Raw genomic sequence first — 20,493 nt, 5'->3', positions numbered from 1 at the left:
ATTTATAAATATTTTGATTCATTTTTTCATATTAAAAAATGACCTATTTACCATAAAAAGAAAAAACGACATTTATTAACATCTAAAATTAAACTTAGTTCATGTAATTTATGATTTGTAAATCGTTTGGAGGTTATGTTAATTAACTTTCAATTAAGCTCACTTTAACGTCTAGAATCATTTGTTGAATTAAAAATGAGAACAATAAAAGATATATTTTTAAAAGCATTTTGGTTATTGTATTCATTTTTTAAATATCAGTTTGTCACTTCAATTTATGTAAATCATAAGTAAAAAAATAATAAAATACATTATTTTTTACACAATAGCATGCACTCACAACAATTTTCTTACAATATTAACAAAAACAAAAATAATAATGATTCTCCAAATATATATTTTTACAACAAATTTCAAAGTTAAATTCAAATTTGCTTTAGAAGAATATATAGAAATTAGGAAAAAGATGGAAAATAAGCTTATTGGTTTCAACACATTACAAATACTATCAACTTTGTTTTTAAAAATTAAATATTTAAAAAGTTTAAACCAAACACATCAGAGGAGATATATTCCGATTAATTTATAGTATATTTATGATGACAGCTAAAAAATGATTTGTATGTCAAATTATTTTTCTATAAATATTTGAGAAAATATCAATAATTTAGAGTGTTCTTTGAAAAAAAAAATAACCCTTTTTAAGTTTTTCAAAATACTTTGTCGAAAATTTATTTCATTTCAAAGATGACATATTTGGTCGGATCATTGTAAGGGTCAAGCATTCACTTTTAAAACTTATGTTTATTTTATTCTGGTTTTAAAATCAATTATCTACTAGTTTTTGGATACTTCTAGAGTTATCATTCTATCGGTTTATTTTAGACAAAAATCTTGCCAATATCACTAAATTCCCTTTAACAAAAACATTCTTATTTTTTCAAAAAGTCATCTCATATTTATTTGTTTTTAAATATAGTTAATGCCATTTATCTTATTATTTAACAAAGTAATCTTGATAAACATATATTTTGAACAATTATTTAAAAGTTAAAAAATTATAGGCCTATATTTTTACTTATATATCTAAAACGCGTTAATTTTATATTTATTTACCAAACAATGTAATCAACTTTGCTCTAGTATAAAATTAATCTTTGTGAAACACATTATGAGTGTTTGATGGAGACGGGTTTATAATGTAATGATTCATGTTTAGATTAAACGTCTTGAACTTGATGTTTCATGATTTCATTTTCGCTTAGTCTTCTATTATTCATGCTTTCCAACACTTCTCTTCTGTTTCAGTAATCCTGATTGCATTCCAACTTTCTATAAACATCCTCTTATATTTTTAAATCAGAAATTTACCCAAACATTTAAACTGATAGATGGAGACGAACTTAATTATATATGATACGAAATATATGTTTCAAACATTACATTTGATATTTACATAAAAGCATAATAATTTAAAAATTGCAACAATCCCAAACTTAACCCAAACACATATTATTAAATAAAATATAAAGGTTCCATAAAAGAGAAAAGATAATACTATTCTCTCTCTCTCTCTCTACTACTCCCAATGGTCACATCAACATCTTTTTAAAAAAACATACAACCAGGATCCCAAAATTCCCTCTTTCCTCCCACACACTCTCTCTCACAGGTTTCCAAGGTATATATATATATATACACAAATATTGGAGAAGGGTCATCTTCACCTATTCACCAAAACTTTCAAACTCTCACAACTATAGTTGAGTTTCTAGAGAGAGAGAGAGAGAGAGATGGGGAGAGCTCCATGTTGTGAGAAAGAGAAAGTGAAGAAAGGGCCATGGTCACCTGAAGAAGATGAGAAGCTCAAGTCTTATATCCATCTCCATGGAACTGTTTCCAATTGGATTGCTCTTCCCCACAAAATAGGTTCTAATTTTAAGTTTTATTTAATTTTAGTTCATCCACTCTCGGTCGTTAATTGAGAATGTTGCCGAATTTAAAATTTAAGTTTTTAGCTTGTATAAAGCGATATTATTAATATAATAAAGACTAAATTTAATATACATAAAAAATATAATGATTAAAATTAAACAATTAAAATATATCGACTAAAATTGAATAAGCTTCAAAGTATTTTAACTTTTTTTTTTAGTTATAAGTCTAATTTCTATTTTCTTTTTCTTGAAGTTTTTGTGTATTTGATTTATGAACTTTCGACTTTTAATTTTGTGTCTAGTGGATATGTAAAATATTTTTTTTAAAAAAATTGAATATCAAAATTCTCTTTAATAACCATTTCATTTTTTGATTTTTATCTTTTAAAATTAAGCTTATAACACCAATTTCATCCCTAAATTTCATAGTTTGACTAAGTCAAAATTTTTCAAAACGAAAAAAGGACTTTATTAAAGAAAAAAAATGGGGATGAAATAATAACGTTGTCGAGAGGAAACTAATGGATGGAATTTGTAAATTTGAAAGTGTAGATCAAATAATGAAGAGATATTATTGAATTGATAGAGATATATATATATATATATATATATATGAAAACAGGGTTGAAGAGATGTGGAAAGAGTTGTAGGCTAAGATGGTTGAATTATTTGAGGCCAAATATAAAACATGGAGGATTCTCTGAGGAAGAAGACAACATCATTTGTAGCCTTTTCATTAGCATTGGCAGCAGGTTTTCATTTTGTCCCTTTCTCTTTGTTTCTCATTCTCTCTTTGAATTCCCTCTTCTTTTTTCTTTCCCACCATAAAACTATTTTCAAATTTTTTAAAACCTCTCCGATCGAATCATACAATTATTAGTTTTGAATTTTAACTATAATAATTTTATAAACGATGAAAACTAATAGAAAAATAGTGACGACACAAGCAATATTTTCAAAACTAAAAAACGCAGGTAAGACACTGTACGATAGTTATTTGATTTTTGAAGTTTGTAAATTAAAATGAAAAAGAAGATATTTAGAAAGTGATAATAATATCCATTTAAAACTTGTCAAGGTCTACTCCATTTAAAAAATTACCTAAATTTTTAGCAACCAACAAATAAAAGGATTATTAGATGGAGTATAAATGGTTATATATATGTATATATATATTAGTACAATTATTAGATTAGAGTAGAGAGATTGGTCGTGCTTACTATTACACACTAGTTGAGATAAGCTTGAAAGTATATTTAGTTTATATGATTCTGTTTATTTAACTTTTATAAATATTTCATTTACATTTCTCAATTTTATTTGAATCATAAAAATTTAAAAACCAATCTAAATTAATAGAAAAAAAACTGTAAATTAAGGGCAAGTAACAAAAGTTGTGGTATTTATTTTAATTTAACAAGCTCCAAAGGCTCCATAGTTCAAAGTTTATTATAATTGAATCAACCCATAATTATTGGACACAAATTGGTAAGAATTGGGGGGAAAAGAGTAATAAGGTTGATGAGTATACCACAAGGTTTTTGATTTTTAAAATGAAATTCCTGCGTGCCCAAGTTTTTAACCCAACCCATGTGAGATAGATAGATAGTTAATCATTTTTTTTAAGCTTGGAGATAATTAACAAATCTCTTGATTGTATTGAACTGAGAAATGAATATACACATGGTTTCAGATGGTCAATAATTGCAGCGCAGTTACCAGGAAGAACTGACAACGACATAAAGAATTATTGGAACACAAGACTGAAGAAGAAACTCCTCGGAACTCCCAAACAGTACTCCTCCAACATCAACAAGTTATCATATCACGGTGACTCCAGAGGTACTGCACAAGCATTGACAAACTCAGCCATTGAAAGGCTTCAGCTTCAAATGCAGCTCCAACAAAGCACTTTTTCTTTCAACAACGCCTCAACGCTCTGGCCTCCGATGTCGGTCGAGGAAGTTAAGGTAGCCCGAACTGGCCAATTGGCCAACAATAACCATGTTGATGGTGCGTCCTGCAGTGTAGCCACCCCTACGTTGGAAGGTTATGCCATGAATTGCACATTGATGAAGAGTCCGACGGTCAGTTCGGGCTCGATGGAGTTAGGAAGGTTGGAAGATGGGGGAGGAAGAAGGGGGGTTGAGTTTGTGAAGGAAATGGATGGTTCGAAGGAGAGTTTGTATTGGTGGGGTTATGATTTTGATGCAAAATCTGGAGGAGCTACCAAACTGTGGGAGACTGCTGCTTCGGTTGATGTTCAATTGGAAGGGATTTTTAAGGATTTCGAACAGCTTAGTCACAGCCTTTAGGGAAATTGATAGATGTTTGTAATTATTGTTACAAAAAATGATGACAGAGAGATGTTAATTACTAAGTTTTGTAAATTGTGTGAATAATAATGGTGCTATAATGCATGTGTCTTTTGTTATAGCTTTCTTGCACAAATTTCTGATTAGATATAATATGAATTCACGATTGGGGGTTTCAATGGTTTTTGTGCTAAAAAACAGAAAATAGCGGTCCAAGTTTCTATAAACCATCACAAAATTTTTATCATATATCATATGGAAGTTAAGCCATACTTAGCTTGCTTTGAAATAATCCATATTATGTTACAATATATTTTCAATTCCTATGTTTCATATTTAATTCCATTTTATTACGTTCCCAAAATTTACGAATTTTTGTAGATTCTTTAAGAAAAAGTTTGAACCAATAAACCAACAAAAGGACTAGCAAGCAACATAATCACGCAAAAAAAAAAAAAAAAAAGAAAAGAAAAAGAAAAAGAAAAAATATAATTATTAAATCCTCTAATTTTTTCCAAAATGATTTATGTTTTAAATTGAAGACTTAAGAATGCGATCCAATAGAAGGATCCATAAAAGGCTTAGCAAAATTGAAGTATTTAACAACAATTCAAGATAAGATGGCTTTTGAATAAAAAATTCTTTGAAAAACACTTTTTTTTTTCTTTAGTGAAAAAAATTTGTGAAGCAGATTACTAACATGCCAACAAACCATGAACTCGAAAGGAAAAGAAAAAAGAAACTAAAAAGGCAACAAAACGAGATACCATTTACTTTTTGGTTTTTGGAATTTAATTCATCTCTCTAAACCTATTAGAGCATTTACAAGCACAACCAAAACAGACCAACAAAAGGGCCCTCTTAGATCTATCGTCCAACACCCAAAGTTCAGACCATCAGAAACCATCATATTAACACCAACCGAAGTCTGCACAAAAATAACTACATTCTTCTAAGCAAGAGAGCCAATCATCATATAGTTACCACACCCCTTCATTTGAGATATTTGTTGCCCTTCCCCCCTTACTACCAGATCCACTGCTGCTTCCGCCGAAATCAACTCGGCGGAACCTCTCTTGACACTGATACTCAGTATATCCACTTTTGTCTCCAACCCTGTACGTGGACGTGGTTTTGAACTCGTCCTTGGCGCCAACTCTCCCAGTTGATCTTTCTTTGAAGGTTTCACCACGGGAAGCAACCGCCTTTGTTGAGGTGGTCGTATAGCTTCCAGTTTGCCTATTACGATCATGAGTCCTCCAACTTTGTTCGTAGCTGCTCATCTGGTTGTTGTCCTCCACAACCTCAAGATATCCAATTGTTGCCTGAACTTCTGGTCCTTGATTGTATGAATAGTCATCCGAATAATCGTAGTCATAGTTCTGGTACCCACCATCGTAACGACCAACCTGCTTTGACATTGCTGTGTTTTCTACCACAACCAAAAGCAAGGATTAATAACATAATTAACCAAGGTCCAGATATATAATTTCATTCTTGATATTATAAGAAATTGCTTATGGTGAAATCAGGTGTATGGCAAACTCATTCTGAAGTTGAATTTAAAAGAGAGAGAAAAAGGTAAATGTGCCCAAGTGGAATTGAACTCCTGAGTTGAGCATACATGAAAAATTTCAAATAATACATAATGGCATGTCAAAAGTTTGCATTAACTTGTTACACTATGTTCTGAAATCAAGAAAGACAATACACAATCAAGAATAGAGTGAATAAGAACAAGGATTTAAGTGGTTCAGCTGCATGTGGTCTGCATCCACAGTGCAATTAGATCTACACCTCCACTATTACAAAATTTTTGAAGATCAATTACACTGATGTAAATCCTCTTGACTTTGTTACTTCTATTGCATAACTAATTTACCAAGCTAGAACACACCAGCTCACCAGAAAAATACGAGACTAGTTGCTTTATCAAAAGAAAAATCATTGTTGGTTATACACAAGTCTCCAATCGGTTCTAGTGACCATATAGTTTGTGTCCCTTCACTCCTTTTGTTTATTCTTACAAGAATGCACTTTCTAAGTCTGTTAAGCTTGACTTTCATGTTAATATGCATTTGATGCACTAAAAAATAATTATCCGATTAAATTCCTTTTTAGAAATGAGATTTTTATGAACACCTTGACCGTCCCATCCAATTTTAAAGGTATGAAGTAAGACAAAATTTTTCTGATATGCTAAAGGGTATTACTCAAATCTAAAAGTCTCTACATTCCTACTTTAGTGTCGATTTTATAAGAACTTCTTGCAACTATAGCAGTGTTATAGCTTGATTTTCTCCGTTCATTTTCCCGCCTAAGTTAAGCTAATTCTAAAGAGACAATAGTTTTTTGATTCCTTTCTATGTAACATAGCACAACTTCTCCAACCTGGTTGCCTACCTGTCACTAAACCTCATCTACCAAATACAAGAAGCTTGTACTAAACGCAACTCCAGCCATTTCATCCTATTTACAGCATTATTGTAATTAATTTATGCTTTTCAAGATTCGTTGACGCCAATAAAGCCCCAACGCCTTGACAACTTTCCCTTGTCCAAGAATCCATAATCTTACCCACGTTAATAACTTTATTCCCAATTTTACACCAAGCTTTCACGATACATTACTCTCTCTTCGGCTACAACAAACAATAATAACACTAAAGTACAAAAGAATGATTTAAAGAACAGCTCTATATCATACAATATTCAATATATATTATCAGAAACTATTTAAAAGTCCACTGGAAACTCTATTACTACAACACATGCAAGCATATAGTACAAGAATGTGCGGTATTTTCGTTGAATATTAAATTTCCAGCCACAAGAAACCAGGATTTTCGTAGAAATGGCTGATTCTCATTAACGTAAATATATTTAACATTTCGTTTCATATGAAATCAGGATCGGCGGAAAAGAAAATTCAAAGAACAAAAGAACAAAGCAGGAACACGAAAATCAATGAAACAAGTAGAATAATAAAGGAAATAAAATGAGGATCTCAGTTTAGCCGACAAGAAAGCAAGTTAGTAATTAATATTTTTAACATGGAATAGAAAATATAAAGCAATAATGAAGAGAAGAGGCAGTGGGGTTTCTTACCTTTTGGTTTTGGCTGCTTCTGAGAAATCGGAGGGTTAGGGTTTCGGGATCAGGGTCGATGTAGGGTTTATATACACTGAAGGATTTGATCCCCTGCTTCCGGTACTAGTACATCCGAGTTCCTATTGGACAAACGATGGGTCCGGATGGATAGGTGAGACAAATCGCAACCGTTGACTTTTGTTCGTGATGAAATGATTTTAGGCGGTTGAGATCCGGTTATTTTTGTATAAAATTAAAGGAATATATTTTATAAATGGTTAATTTTCAAAAATATAAAAATATTGTATCGTAAAAAAATAGATTGTGTAACAAAAAAAATTAGAAAAACCGTTATCAAATATAAACGATGATGTAACCAGATTTTAACAAAATTAAATAAATTGTATCCAAACAATAGTCAACGATTGTGTAGGGCGCGCATGGTTGACAGCATGATCCACGGAGCATTTTCCTTTTGTATTTTAAGATTCTGCACTTTTTTCGTTTTCAAAATTATTATATAAATACTACAGGTTTGTATTTACATCTCTCTTAATCTTTCTTCTCTTCCCCTATAAGATGCAATTTTTTTTTAAAACTACGAAATATAACTTTTCTTTTATTTTTTTTCAAAATCACAATTATATAAGATCTATTTTTTATTTTTCATTTTTTATTTTTTCAGTTTAAGATCATTGTGTCAAATATAAAATATGACGAAAAAAATAGTTGTATAATGAATAGCCAAATTTAAATTAAATCGTTTAGATTTGCAATCGTGTAGGAAAGAATAGCCACGTTTCGTTTTCGAAATACATGTAAATATTTTGAATAGAACTTTTTTCTAAGATTTGTTTTTGCAAGGAAATCATTTTCCATAGAAAAATAAACAAATTATTTGTTTTCATTAGAGTCCCGTATTGAATTGGTCGAGAATTGAACTATTAATTGAAACAACCACCTTTTTCAAGTATCCACAAAATTTTGAAGAATGTCTCAACCTTTTCGTAATCACATTATAGTGTGTTATCTAGTCCACTCAAATATTGTTTTTGTATAAATATTTTGCCTATTGTTCTATGCCTCAAGTTCAAACAACTTTCCTTTTTTTATTTCTCCTTTGACATCGTATTAGCATGATTTTTCATTTTGCCTGAAACCAAAGAATAACATTTCTTATGAAGCCATCAACTCGAGACATATTAATATCATTCATCATGTCTAGAAACTTGAAATGATTTAAGAACATCAACAGGTTTAATACCCATATAATGCTTAATTAATGTCCATTATGCACAATAGTTTACACAGTAGATCAAAATAAGACAACTTTGATCTTTTTTCTAAATCACCACTCTCATACATCGGTAAGAACACAAAATTAGTGCAAAAAAAAAAAAAAAAAAAAAAGCCAAAGAAGTTATATATATAATTAAGACAATGTTTGGCATAGAGGTACACAAACTCATTTTAGTTTTAGAAATATTCATTCACAAATGTGTGAAGATGAATGTATCTAAGGGGCAACTACAATATTATGCTAAAATTTATGAACTAATTAGTATTTTGATATTAATATCATTCCAAAACATATTCTGGTACGGATCTACTAATTCTATCCCCTGCTTTCTTAACCTGAAAAATATAATAGAGAAAATGAGATTAATTAGATTACATATTTTTAATTAGAAAAGCTTTTAACAATACATGCAGTATAAAAAAGATTAGTTTGTCAAAATATAAATGTTTTAGTGGAAAAAGAATAAGGAAACTTACTTCGTTATCCCAATTGGTGCATAAAATCAAGATCCCAAGAAGTAAAGATTGTATAAACACTCCCATCATGATTCCCATCCATAGCCCCTGCACAAATTATATAGATCATCATTTCCAAATGAATTAATAATACGTATGAACTCAACAAGATCAGAAATTGTGAAATTGAAAAAGTAAATAAAGCACCACCTTTCCTCCAATGCCTTGAAAGAAGGCTAAAAAGATGGCCATAGGGATGCCCACAACGTAATAAGCTCCCAAGTTAATAAAAGCACCGATCTTTTGCCTTCCACATCCTCTTGTGATACCTACTTAACAACAACAAAAACGACAAAAGTTGATTACAATAATTTTGTTTATTTTCACAGAAATTTCATTGATGAATATTAGACTGTAAATGGTTTAGAGAAAGATCGAACATATAAACCTGAGAAAATAGATTGAATTCCATCGAAGATGTGGACAACAGCAAGCAAAATCAAGATTTGAGCCAAATATCCAACAACAGTCTCATCAGTTGTGTAAAAGTAACCCCATAATCTTCTATCAAGGATGATGATAGTGGCTACAATTGCACCCTCTATAGTCACCGTCCCCATTGCAACACGTCCGGCTAAGATGGCCGCCTTTGCCCTCATTGCCCCAAGTTCATTTGAAACTCTAGTACTATACCCTCCAACATAAATAGATCAAATTAAATATGCTGACAAATTTTATTTATATATCTTTTAAAACTTTGAAGAGTTGTACTAAATGTCTCTAATTAATTATAATTTTATGAACCCACTAGAAGAAATGTGGGCTTTAATGTCAAGTGGAAAAAATGAAAAATGAACTTTAATGTCGCTTTTCAAAAAGCGGATGTTTAATGAACCGACATTAAAGCTTCTCCCTTTTTTAAAAGTGACATTAAAGCTCATTTTTAATTTTTTTTTTAATATTGTAAAAAGTCAATGGTTTCCCTCTCTTTTTTTCCCCAATTTAATTCAGCAAAAACCCTAGGGTAGTCTTTCCCTCCCATACGTTCTTTCTTTTCTTTTTCCCATTCTTCTTCCTGTCCTTCCTCCACCCAAGCTCGTCGGCCGCCAATTTCACGCACAGATGATGTTACGCACAAGCTTCGGCTGACAATCCACCACCAGACGTTCACGCACAGACGACATTCGACCATCACAGACGACGTTCACGTACAAGCTTTGGCCGCGCCACCACAGGGATATCAATCAACTTGTCGGCGCCACCACAGACGACGTTCCCTCCCCTGATGTCCATAACAGACTTTCGCACAGTAGATCCCCACGAATGGCCGCCCCAACTTCGCTCCACCACGTACGTTCCCGCACTGATTTGATCTTTTTCACACTAAAACAAGGTCAAACAATATATTTCTTTCACATTAATCTTTTCAATGGCGTCTGATAGCTTCATCGACAAGAACGTAGTTTTCAAGAGGTGAGCTTGAGATGGCTTTTGGATGTGTGAAATGTGCTTAAACCTGTTAAAAGATTTTTTTTCCCTCAAAATTTCGATATGTTGTGGATATAGTGTGCTAAGTGGTTAAATAGTCAAAAGTATTTAAAAAAAACTCTCATTTTCACCAAGGAATTGCTCGTCCCAAGCTCATACTTAGTCTCATGAGAGTGGGTGTTTTCTATTATAAAACTTTATGCTAGATTTGCAAGTATGTTATCAGTCATTACAATTGCAATCTCTCTTTGTATCTCGGTTTTCTTACTATATGCAATGTTTTCAGGACATCACAAAAGCAAGAAAGATACCGAAGCGTGCTTTGCCTATTATTTGCTTCAGAGAAGTCAGCCCCCCATTGTCGGATGCTTCAAACACTTCCATTATAGATTCAGGTTATTTGACTTAGCTATAACTTAAAGCAAGCTTCATTTTGTTGTTCTAGTCTGCTGTCTTAGCCTTGTGTTTGACTTTGAGCATTTTATCTCTAAGATGTATATTTAGTAACATGTTCTAAGGTTGTTTTTCTTTCCTTGAAATAAAAGAAAGTAACGTAAATTTAGTAACAAAAATTGAGTGTTGTCATGGGGTTTCTGCTCTATAATACCATCATAGTGCAGAGAAGGAAAAGAATGAGAAAGAATCAAATATAATATAGTGACCTTTATGTGTTGTTTGTAGGGGGGAAGAGTTATGGCTGTTCTGAAAATGCGGGTGCTGCAGGAACGTATTACGATGCTGTGCCTCGAAGCCTTATTGTTAGCAATGACAACTTATCTATTAATGGGAAGTGTTGTATTTTTTCCCTTTCTTAGAGAAGAAAGAGTAATTTCATCATAAAAAGGATTTAAATAACCAGAATTCCAAGGAAATGAATGTTTGCTGATGTGTAATTTCATCTTAGCATGCAATGAGGGGTTAAGATCTTCACATATAGTCTAAGGTTAGAAATGAGGGGTTAAGATCTAAAAGTTTTGAAAATTCACCGGACCGCACATAACAATTTTAAATCTATATGCATCTTCACATGCCTCTTCACTTTTTAGTTTTCATTATTTCTTTCACTATAATATATCAATCTAATACCAGGAAACACACACAATTAACTTGGTGTTTTAAGCTAATAGTAAGGCTAATAACTGAAGTAACAACATGAGTAACTGAAATAAAAAATAATAACAGAACACACACTACAACAAATTTTGCAGGATTTTTGTAGTTTTTGTTTGGAGATGGTGTCATCCACCTCTACCTTTTGCAGGATTTTCTATTTCTGTACGCTGTTCTTTTATGTACCTAGGCTATTTTTGGGGCAGATGGTTCTTGAATGCATTTCCAGTAGCACCTTTTGCTGAGGCTAAGGTAAGGGATATTGGTTCATCTTTATATTTTTGGTATACTGCAAAAATGGCATTATATAGAATCAAATTTAGAGGAGCTGAACAACATTTAGATTTTGTGACGGAATTACATAGAACATATTATACACCTCTTTGTGGTTAGACCATATAAACTTTAAAAATTCTAAATTGATTCCTTGTAAGTTTTTAACTGTTATCGTATATTTTCAAAATGAAGATTTCGGGAAGAAATACCACTAAATGAATTCTAACATACAGAGAACTCAATTCTTATTATGTGGAGGGCAGCAGCTCGAAAGTCTAGATCTAGTAGGGTAGTTCTTGAAATGCACTATGAAACTCTACTGTAAAGCACATTGTATAATATTAGTGGTCTCGAACGCAATTTGGTTTAGGTGACTTATCATTTTGGTATTCCTTTGTCACTAGTTGGATACTGGTATTGTATTTATGTTCATATGGTTAGGTTGTTATCAACCAAGTGTTCAATTCAACTTGTTCACGAGGGATGATTTAATATTTTATCATAGCTGCATGAACTAGCATCAACTGGCCTGCTGCAGAGAACAATATAAACAGTTATATAACTAAAATTGGTAAGATCAAGTAATCCAACACACCCCCTCATCACGGTTCTTCCTAAGTTGCTGAATGCTTTTGTGAGCTTTGCCTCTCTTCTCTGTAACAGAAGTTAGCTCATCCTGCAAAGTTTTAATTTCATTGTCTATTGCCTTCAAGGCATCATCGAGTTGCTTTATCTTGGCTCTAACGGCTTGTTGTTCCTTCCTCACTCCATCCAAAACACCACCTATGATCTACATTACCATGATTTGTAAGACGTGAATTTATTGCATTACAGCAGTTAATTAGTAAAACAGAATTGGATTCAACTTCACGTTCCTAACCTTGGCTTGATCTTGGAGGGCTTCTTTCTGTACCATAGAATCTTGAAGCTTTGCTCTCATAGCAGCATTAGCAATAACTTTCTCCCTCGTCCCTTCAAGCTGTTTAATTTCTCTTAAATTTTGCTTTTCCTCAGAAAGCGGAATGCTTTCATGTTGTATATGGTATTGCAGGCTCTGAATCTATAGGCAGCAACCCAAATGGGATTAAAAAAGGAAGATGAGGAGAGCAAAAGAACCAGATGCAGGATCAGAGGGAAAGAAATTAGTGGTTTTGAAATTTTCTAAAGAACTTAAATCACTTACAACAGCATTAAGTTCTTCCTCAGATGAACATAAACCACCATTGTGACCAGCATTGTTTGCATTAATTTTACTAGAATATTTTTCATTCCAGGATTTTATCGAGGCAACTAGGGAACCCAGCCTCACGTTTGTACTTGCCCAATTTGATGGCATATTAGGACTTGGCTTTAAAGAGATCTCGGTTGGAGATGCAGTGCCTGTATGGTATGTAGTAGAATCAATACCGTTTTTTGCATGCGTTATGTAAAGGAGAGTTAATGTTGATGGTATAGATTACTAAATGTTTAGTAGTACAGGTACAACATGGTTGATCAAAACCTTGTGAAGGAACCTGTTTTCTCTTTTTGGTTTAATCGAAATGCAGATGAGGAACAAGGTGGTGAAATTGTCTTTGGTGGTGTGGATCCTGATCACTACAAGGGGGAACATACATATGTTCCAGTTACTAAAAAGGGATATTGGCAGGTTCGTTATGTGTGCTGTTTCGTAAACAAGCTTGCATGTAATATATAATTGTCTTTGTTAGCAGTTTATTATTAGGTCTTAAACTTTTATATCATTTTCTATGTTGGCAGTTTGATATGGGTGATGTCCTGATCAATGGCAGTACGACTGGTACGTTCAAAATTATCAACTCTGTGATCAATCAAATATTGTTTTCATAACTGGCTTCATTAATTTCGACTCAAAAATTCATGTTGCAGGATTTTGTTCTGGTGGTTGCTCAGCGTTAATTTTTGTTCTAGTAAAGGTCAACAGCATTAATTTTTAATGCATCCATGTAATCTATTTCATTTTTCCATGCAAGACTATAGCTAGTTTAAGTGCCTCTACCAAGGTCAATGAGACATAACTCTAAATCCTTTCGAATTATGACTATCAATTTCATTCAAAATAACTTGATTTTTCTTACTTTGTCTTGTAATGAGTAGCAGACTGAACAAATATCTTGATGTTGTCTTTCTAAAGCTTGATTGCAACCAAGACAATAAGGTTCATCTCATGATCCCTAATTTCTTGCTGGAAATTAGAAATGTATTTGCAGAATAGTTCATATAAGAAGTAAGAACACTTAAATTGTCTTTATCTGGCAGCCATTGGCAAAGAAACTTGGGATAAAAGTGGTGCCAACTTTCAAAATTCTAAAGGACAAGAAGGTTGTTAAAGAAGTAACTGGAGCAAAGTTCGATGATTTGGTTCATGCCATTGATACTGTAAGATCCAACTGAAAACTCTCCTCTCTTCTCTTCTTTGTAAATTTAAATAATATGATGCAAGGAAGAGTGTTCAGGGCAGTTAGTTATTTTACTCTATTAGTTTAATGATTTTGTGTACTGTTAAGTGTTAAGGAAGAAGCAATTCGACCATGGGAAATGATTCTGTATATAAAAATGTTTGGGAGATAGACATTTGAATGTGTACAATGACAGTTTCTACATATTCCAAAAATTATTTTGATATATACATTTCTTTATGAGTGGGTTTGAATGTTTTTGTAATTGGGTTTGGGTATGTTTATGGTTTTCTTCTAGTGATAGAACTGCTTTCTACTATGCTTGACATGTTTGTTTGTAATAATGGAGATGATAGAAATCAGAAGTTATCAGATTAAATGGTTTATTTCGATATTGCTTGTAGAATGATTGAAGTCATCAGATTGAAAGCTAAGCGATTGTGTAGATAGCTAGGAGATCGTTGAAGGTTGAAGACTGAGAAGGCGTTTAGAATTTCTTATTTAAGTCTTGTATTAGGATCTTGTTTCATGTACTATTGTAAAACACAATATTAAGTTTTTCGTTTTGTGTATACAAATTTAAAAGATAAATATTATAGTTTCTAAAATAATATTGATTTTATTAATTTGTTGGAGCGAGAAAAAAATAATTATCTATATGGATTCAATGTTGGTTTATAAAAAATGGACAATAATCCAACAATTAAATAAATATAAATTTCTAAAAATGGACAAAAACAAGCCTTTAATGTCGGTTTTAAACTGACATTATTGGCCTCTTTAATGTCGGTTTTAAAACGACATCATAGCCCAGTCGACATTAAAGGGCTTCAATAACACTATCAAAGATGTCGGTTTAAAACCGACATTAAAGCCCAACCGACATTAAAAGGCTTCAATAACACTATCAAAGATGTCGGTTGAAAACTGACATTAAAGGCCTTTAATGTCGTTTTTAAACCGACATTAAAGCCCAACCGACATTAAAGGCCTTTAATAACGCTCGCAAAGATGTCGGTTGTCAAGTGACATTAAAGCCCTTTAATGTCGGTTTTAAACCGACATTAAAGGTCAGATTTCTTGTAGTGACCATAAGTTTAAACTTTTTTTTTTTCATATGAGTCAATTTAAACTACTAGTTAGATTTTCTTTTGAAATTATTCCAAATGTAATTTTCAATGTTTTATCAAACTTTGAACATATATATAGATCAAAGTAAAATAAACAACCTCTAATTTCTTGTGTTTTATTTACTTTTTATCCATGTTTTTAAAAACCAAATCAAATTTTGACTACAAAATAGTTTTATAAAAACTAAAATTTGGAATTTGGAATTTGACTTATAATTCAAATTCTTGTTCTTGAGAGATTGAGAGAGAGAGAGAGTATTTCCATTGGTTTGAAGAATTTGGTTCAAAATATGGAAAAGCCATATTCATCTTTTAACTTATGCAATTTAGTCCCTGATATATATATATATATATATATATATATATATATATATATATATATATTTAGAACTCATCAAACAAATTATCGACCTAAAATTCCACCATTCTATTTCCAATCCAATTAAAAAAAGGGATATTTGCAAATGTAGCAATTATATTTAAAATAATTAAGTATATAGCAACATTTTAAAAAAATTATAAATATAGCAAAATTTGTCAAAATCTATCAATGATGAGAGTCTATCACCGACAGACCATGTAACAAATGTTGGTCTATCACTGATAAACCAGAGCAGTCTATCAACAATAGAAGTCTATCACCGATAGATTTTGCTATATTTACAATTTTTTTAAAATGTTGTTACATAGTTAATAATTATTCTAACAATTGCTATCCATTCTAATTACCCTAAAAAAACAATAATAATTATAACATAGGAAGGAAGAAAAAATGGAAAATAAAATTAATAAGTGTAACTAACCTCACAGCACCACTTATTCCAAGGGGTATCGTGTAAATCATCGAGCATGTATTAAGGCTGAAAAAAAGAGATTAATCAAATAATACTAATTAAGATTAGAGCCTGCATGCATTATTTAATAATGGTCATCCTTAATTAAATTTAATTAAAACCACACAAACACACTAATTAATGTGTAACTAGTCCTCCACTATATTCACCTGATTGATAGAACAGAAGTTTCAAGCTTTGGATTGGGAAGAAGCCCTGATAGTAAAACCACCATCTCAAATGACCATATCTCCAAACTGTTCCCATACATTAATCAATCAAACATTTGTTGTAAACTCAACAAAGAAAAAGAAAGATCGATATTCAAAACTTTCGACTGTCAACATATATATATTAAACGACCAAGAGATCGATCTAATCATTTGAATTTACCCTATTTATAAGCTTAATAGGGTACAATATTCCAAGGGTTGTTGGAAGTAAATTGCTGTGATGATGTTCAGAGATTATTTAAAGTTGCTATATGTTACCATTATCAAGAAGTTATATTAAGAAAATTATAGTATAAATTTAGTGTTAAATTAGTTAAATAGATATTAGCATTAAAGATGGAAAAGCAACCTTGAATGAAAAATTGAGGCTAAAAGTATAATACAAAAAATCATACAAATTTACCTAATTGAGATAAAAAAAAAAAAAAGTTTAGAACCTGTGCATGAGGGCAGAAGGAATGGAGAGTTTAAGGAAGTTCACAATCCCACAAAACGCCTCGCCGGAAAATCCTGTCCACGTCTTCCGGCACGATGGAGAAACTCTAACATAAACCACCATCGCCGCCGCATTTATCCAGTACGACACAGCATTGGCCAATGCTGCCCCTCGGTTCCCCAACCCCGACCTGACAACCAAAGCCCAACACACAAAGCAGTGGAGCACCGCCGTGGCAGCGGCGGCTGCAGCAGCCGGAAGAACGTTGTTCTGGGTCTGCAGGAAACGGACATGGCATTGAAGAATGGCGTAAGCGAAAATGCTGGGAACCATACAACGGGCGTAGTGGCCAGCTTCTGTGGCGATCTCGAAATCTTGACCGAGAAACCGGAGAATGTCGCCGGCGTTGAACCAGACGGCGGCGAGTGGGAGGCTGACGAGAAGAAGAACGACCATGGCTCTTTGCAAGTGAATTCCAAGCATATGGTATTGTTTTGCACCATATGATTGCCCACAAAATGTCTCTAATGCACTACACATTCCATTCTGGTAATATCGTAATAAAATATGTTATATCTTTTTATTATCTATCTAGAAAGAATCGTCAATTTATATGATTGTTGAATTAAAACTTTCAATTTGAAAAATATCATAAGATCTTTATTACTATGTGTAATGAGTTATGTATCTTTCTTTTATTTAGGCTAAAAAGTTTTTTTTTTCCTATAGTAATAAAATGAGAGGGAAATATTTGAACTTGGTATCTTGAATTTGAACTCATTAACTACTTCATTATATTTTTCACGTACTATAACCTATTATTATTTAATATTGCATATAATTATGTTCGTTTGTTTTATTAACGATAATTATTGATAAATATTGATAGACAGGTATACACTTATTACTAATATTTACTATATACATTTGTAAAAAGATTTCAACAATTTTACATTAATAATAATAGTCCCTATTTGAATGCTACTATTCTATTGTTTCTAAAAATATATAGAACGAATGTTTGAACTCAGATCTAAAAATATATAAAACTGTGTTCATATCTTTATAATATTTATAAAATACATCATTCCTAGGGAACAAGATATTATATTTTATCTAACACTTTAGGATTACAAATCATGTGGTGACTAAAATTTAAATTTTTCTAATAAAATTTTAAAGTTTCAATATATTTAATATATAAATAAACTTTTCATTTTATTTTTATTTTTATCGACTATTTGATATTTTATGGCATTTATCAATCTATTGATACATGATTGAAAGTTTAAAGTTTTATTGATATAAATTTTTAATAAAACCAATTAACTGATTTTTATATAATAAATGTTTAAAGAAAAATTTCTCTTTTTCTTTTTAAATATGTTTATAGATATAATAGATACAAAATTAAAAAATTTAAAAATATATAAACCTATTATATATATAAAAATTGAAAAATTAGAAACCTATTAGATACTTTTGAAAGTTGAGAAATTGAATTAAACTTATAGTTTGAAAGAGAATTCGACAATCAACATATGTACTATCGGTTTGAACTTTTCCATCTCTTATTATATTGAAAGAAGTTTAACATAATTAAAACAAGCACTCTAAAAGTTTGATATTTTCGAACCTAGAATAATTTATCAATTTATTTTATAAAAAAATTTACTTTTGAGCGATTACTTGATTTAAGTTAATTAAATATATGTACGTATATGGACCATGGTGAGAGATCGAACCTCAAACTTGAAATTGATAGCTATATTTTGGAGTTAAACTAAATATTATTATTTAATGAAAGTGTTATTAGTATTACCCTAATTATTTTCTAGATCTAAAAGCGAAGGATACTCATTTGTAAAGAATTCCATAAACAACAACAATAAAATATACTAATTTTCAGTTAAAAATGTTGGATCTTGTGAACTTTTTTATAAAATGATTATTTCAATCTCTAAATTTTTTAAGAAACAAATATGGGTTTTTCCAATTTTTAAAAAATAAATATGGGTTTTTTCCAAAAATAGAAGGAAAAAAACAAAATATTTACTCTAAAAAAATAAGATAAAATTCATTACGTATCAAATATAAATATTCTATCAACTTTATATTTTTATAATAAAATATTGTAAATGATAAAATTGTTGAAAATATTAACAAAATATGACAAAAATTCATATTCTTTCAATAGTATATGCATTTGATCATTGAAACATCTGATATTAACATTAACAACCATTCTCATATTAATATGTAATTAAAACATATACTCGACCTCTCCCCTGACATTTTATGAAATAAAAGGTAAAAGTAAAATGAATAAATGAAAATAGTCAGTAATTTCAATAATGTTACATAGAAGAAGAAGAAGAAAAGGAATGGTTACGTACGAGGAGGCTGAAACCAGTGACAGCAGCGAAGGAAGTAGCCATGGAAGCACTGGCTAGAGGGAGCTGCCCGAGGTGCCCGACGAACATCACCGATATCATTTGCAAACAGTTTATCAACACGTTCACCGTCATCAGCGGCCCGGCTAATCGGAGCTGCCTTTTTACCTCCTCCCGTATCTCATCCCTCGTAAAACATCCCCCATCGTCGTCTGCCGGCGGGAGAATGAGAGGAGAGTCCAGACTTTGCTTCTTCTGCTCTTCTTCCATGGCCACTCTCTCTCTCTATTGTCAATGGAGGGTCGAACTCATAGTTCATTTTATAATGTATTAATTCTACGTACTCCTTGGATGCATTCATGGGTGAAATGGAAATATTATTTAATTGCAACTTTAGTCCCTACATTTTTATATATTTGCGTGTGTGTTTGATAAAAATTTTGAAGTTTTAATTTATTTTAGGTAGAGTTCTACTCTCGAGTTTGTATCTAATAGATATTCATCTTACGTATATGATTGAGCTCTTGTATATAAATATGTGTTTGTGTTTTTAGTTCTTAGGTTTTGAATCTAGATTCATTTGGTTGGATTTCAAGACACGGTAGGTTTTTGTTTTAAGTTTTGAGTTTGATTTTAATTTAATTTTTAAAGTTTAAAAGGTTTAAGATTTAAAAATTTGAGGGATTGAGTTAATTGGTTTCAATTCACTCGCGAGAATATAAATATTAAGACTTAGAAAAACAATACTCAAAATTGAAAGGGTATAAAATATTGTTACATATTAAAACTTGGAGACCCAATTAAAAACGGATCAAACTCAAAACTCGTTACATGTTAAAACCTTTATTGATTGATTTATATTAATGAAGCAGGAACGAATCGATAAAATATATAACATTATAAAATTTAGTGTCTAAGTTGAAGTTTTTTTTAGGTTTCTTCTTTTGATAGTTAGATTTATTTTGATAATAAAAAATGAAATGAAATAGTTTGAGTACACGACATTTTTAATAAAAAATCATTTTAATACTATATTAAAAAGAGAAACTTTTCTAAATATAACAAACTATTTAAATATTTA

General features: G+C 31.2%; 4 protein-coding genes across 13 annotated transcripts; 2 read left to right on the top strand and 2 right to left on the bottom strand.

Annotated features, from left to right (window-relative positions):
• The first annotated feature begins 1,724 nt into the window (after positions 1-1,724).
• Positions 1,725-4,447, top strand: LOC103493261 (transcription factor MYB36). Its single transcript, XM_008453936.3, has 3 exons — positions 1,725-1,929; positions 2,560-2,689; positions 3,631-4,447. The coding sequence occupies exons 1-3, from the start codon at positions 1,794-1,796 to the stop codon at positions 4,250-4,252; spliced, it is 888 nt and encodes a 295-aa protein (XP_008452158.2). The 5' UTR covers positions 1,725-1,793; the 3' UTR covers positions 4,253-4,447.
• Positions 4,448-5,001: 554 nt separating this feature from the next.
• Positions 5,002-7,393, bottom strand: LOC103493252 (uncharacterized). Its single transcript, XM_008453929.2, has 2 exons — positions 7,360-7,393; positions 5,002-5,684 (listed from the first exon to the last, which is right to left on the bottom strand). The coding sequence occupies exon 2, from the start codon at positions 5,671-5,673 to the stop codon at positions 5,233-5,235; it is 441 nt and encodes a 146-aa protein (XP_008452151.2). The 5' UTR covers positions 5,674-5,684; positions 7,360-7,393; the 3' UTR covers positions 5,002-5,232.
• Positions 7,394-8,919: 1,526 nt separating this feature from the next.
• LOC103493228 (protein DETOXIFICATION 16-like) lies at positions 8,920-19,676 on the bottom strand. Its single transcript, XM_008453917.3, has 8 exons — positions 19,416-19,676; positions 17,021-17,565; positions 16,521-16,607; positions 16,321-16,377; positions 9,545-9,783; positions 9,307-9,425; positions 9,118-9,204; positions 8,920-8,976 (listed from the first exon to the last, which is right to left on the bottom strand). Exons 1-8 carry the CDS (start codon positions 19,545-19,547, stop codon positions 8,920-8,922), a joined length of 1,323 nt encoding a protein of 440 aa, XP_008452139.2. The 5' UTR covers positions 19,548-19,676.
• LOC107992287 (aspartic proteinase-like) lies at positions 10,120-15,013 on the top strand. Of its 10 annotated transcripts, none has more exons than XR_007821242.1 (11): positions 10,120-10,446; positions 10,540-10,569; positions 10,871-10,979; positions 11,266-11,946; positions 13,245-13,357; positions 13,450-13,618; positions 13,729-13,768; positions 13,858-13,904; positions 14,086-14,146; positions 14,248-14,367; positions 14,792-15,013. XR_007821242.1 is itself a non-coding variant. In XM_051085298.1 (9 exons), the coding sequence occupies exons 3-8, from the start codon at positions 11,875-11,877 to the stop codon at positions 14,104-14,106; spliced, it is 462 nt and encodes a 153-aa protein (XP_050941255.1). In that variant the 5' UTR covers positions 10,120-10,446; positions 10,871-10,979; positions 11,266-11,874; the 3' UTR covers positions 14,107-14,146; positions 14,248-15,013. The 10 variants fall into 10 exon arrangements, 3 of the variants coding, with proteins under 3 accessions (XP_050941255.1, XP_050941256.1, XP_050941257.1); XR_007821245.1 differs by lacking the exon at positions 10,540-10,569 and adding an exon at positions 13,022-13,118 and having other exon boundaries at positions 10,121-10,446; XR_007821241.1 differs by lacking the exon at positions 10,540-10,569.
• Positions 19,677-20,493: the final 817 nt, after the last annotated feature.

The sequence above is a fragment of the Cucumis melo genome, chromosome 5, assembly GCF_025177605.1.
Source record: "Cucumis melo cultivar AY chromosome 5, USDA_Cmelo_AY_1.0, whole genome shotgun sequence".
NCBI classification, from domain to species: domain Eukaryota; kingdom Viridiplantae; phylum Streptophyta; class Magnoliopsida; order Cucurbitales; family Cucurbitaceae; genus Cucumis; species Cucumis melo.
Note: the sequence above shows the minus strand (reverse complement) of the source record. Positions and strands in the feature narration are given on the sequence as shown.

Bases quoted from the DNA above. Each gene is read 5' to 3' on its own strand.
- LOC103493261 (XM_008453936.3), top strand. From the start codon at position 1,794: ATGGGGAGAGCTCCATGTTGTGAGAAAGAGAAAGTGAAGAAAGGGCCA. The intron at 1,930-2,559 runs GTTCTAATTTTA...ATATGAAAACAG, and splicing joins TGCTCTTCCCCACAAAATAG to GGTTGAAGAGATGTGGAAAG. The intron at 2,690-3,630 runs GTTTTCATTTTG...ACATGGTTTCAG, and splicing joins TTCATTAGCATTGGCAGCAG to ATGGTCAATAATTGCAGCGC.
- LOC103493252 (XM_008453929.2), bottom strand. From the start codon at position 5,673: ATGTCAAAGCAGGTTGGTCGTTACGATGGTGGGTACCAGAACTATGAC.
- LOC107992287 (XM_051085298.1), top strand. From the start codon at position 11,875: ATGTACCTAGGCTATTTTTGGGGCAGATGGTTCTTGAATGCATTTCCA. The intron at 11,947-13,244 runs GTAAGGGATATT...TTTTCATTCCAG, and splicing joins CACCTTTTGCTGAGGCTAAG to GATTTTATCGAGGCAACTAG. The intron at 13,358-13,449 runs GTATGTAGTAGA...TTAGTAGTACAG, and splicing joins GGAGATGCAGTGCCTGTATG to GTACAACATGGTTGATCAAA.
- LOC103493228 (XM_008453917.3), bottom strand. From the start codon at position 19,547: ATGACGGTGAACGTGTTGATAAACTGTTTGCAAATGATATCGGTGATG. The intron at 9,784-16,320 runs GTTAGTTACACT...TGGAGGGTATAG, and splicing joins GGAATAAGTGGTGCTGTGAG to TACTAGAGTTTCAAATGAAC. The intron at 9,426-9,544 runs GTTTATATGTTC...GTTGTTAAGTAG, and splicing joins AATTCAATCTATTTTCTCAG to GTATCACAAGAGGATGTGGA.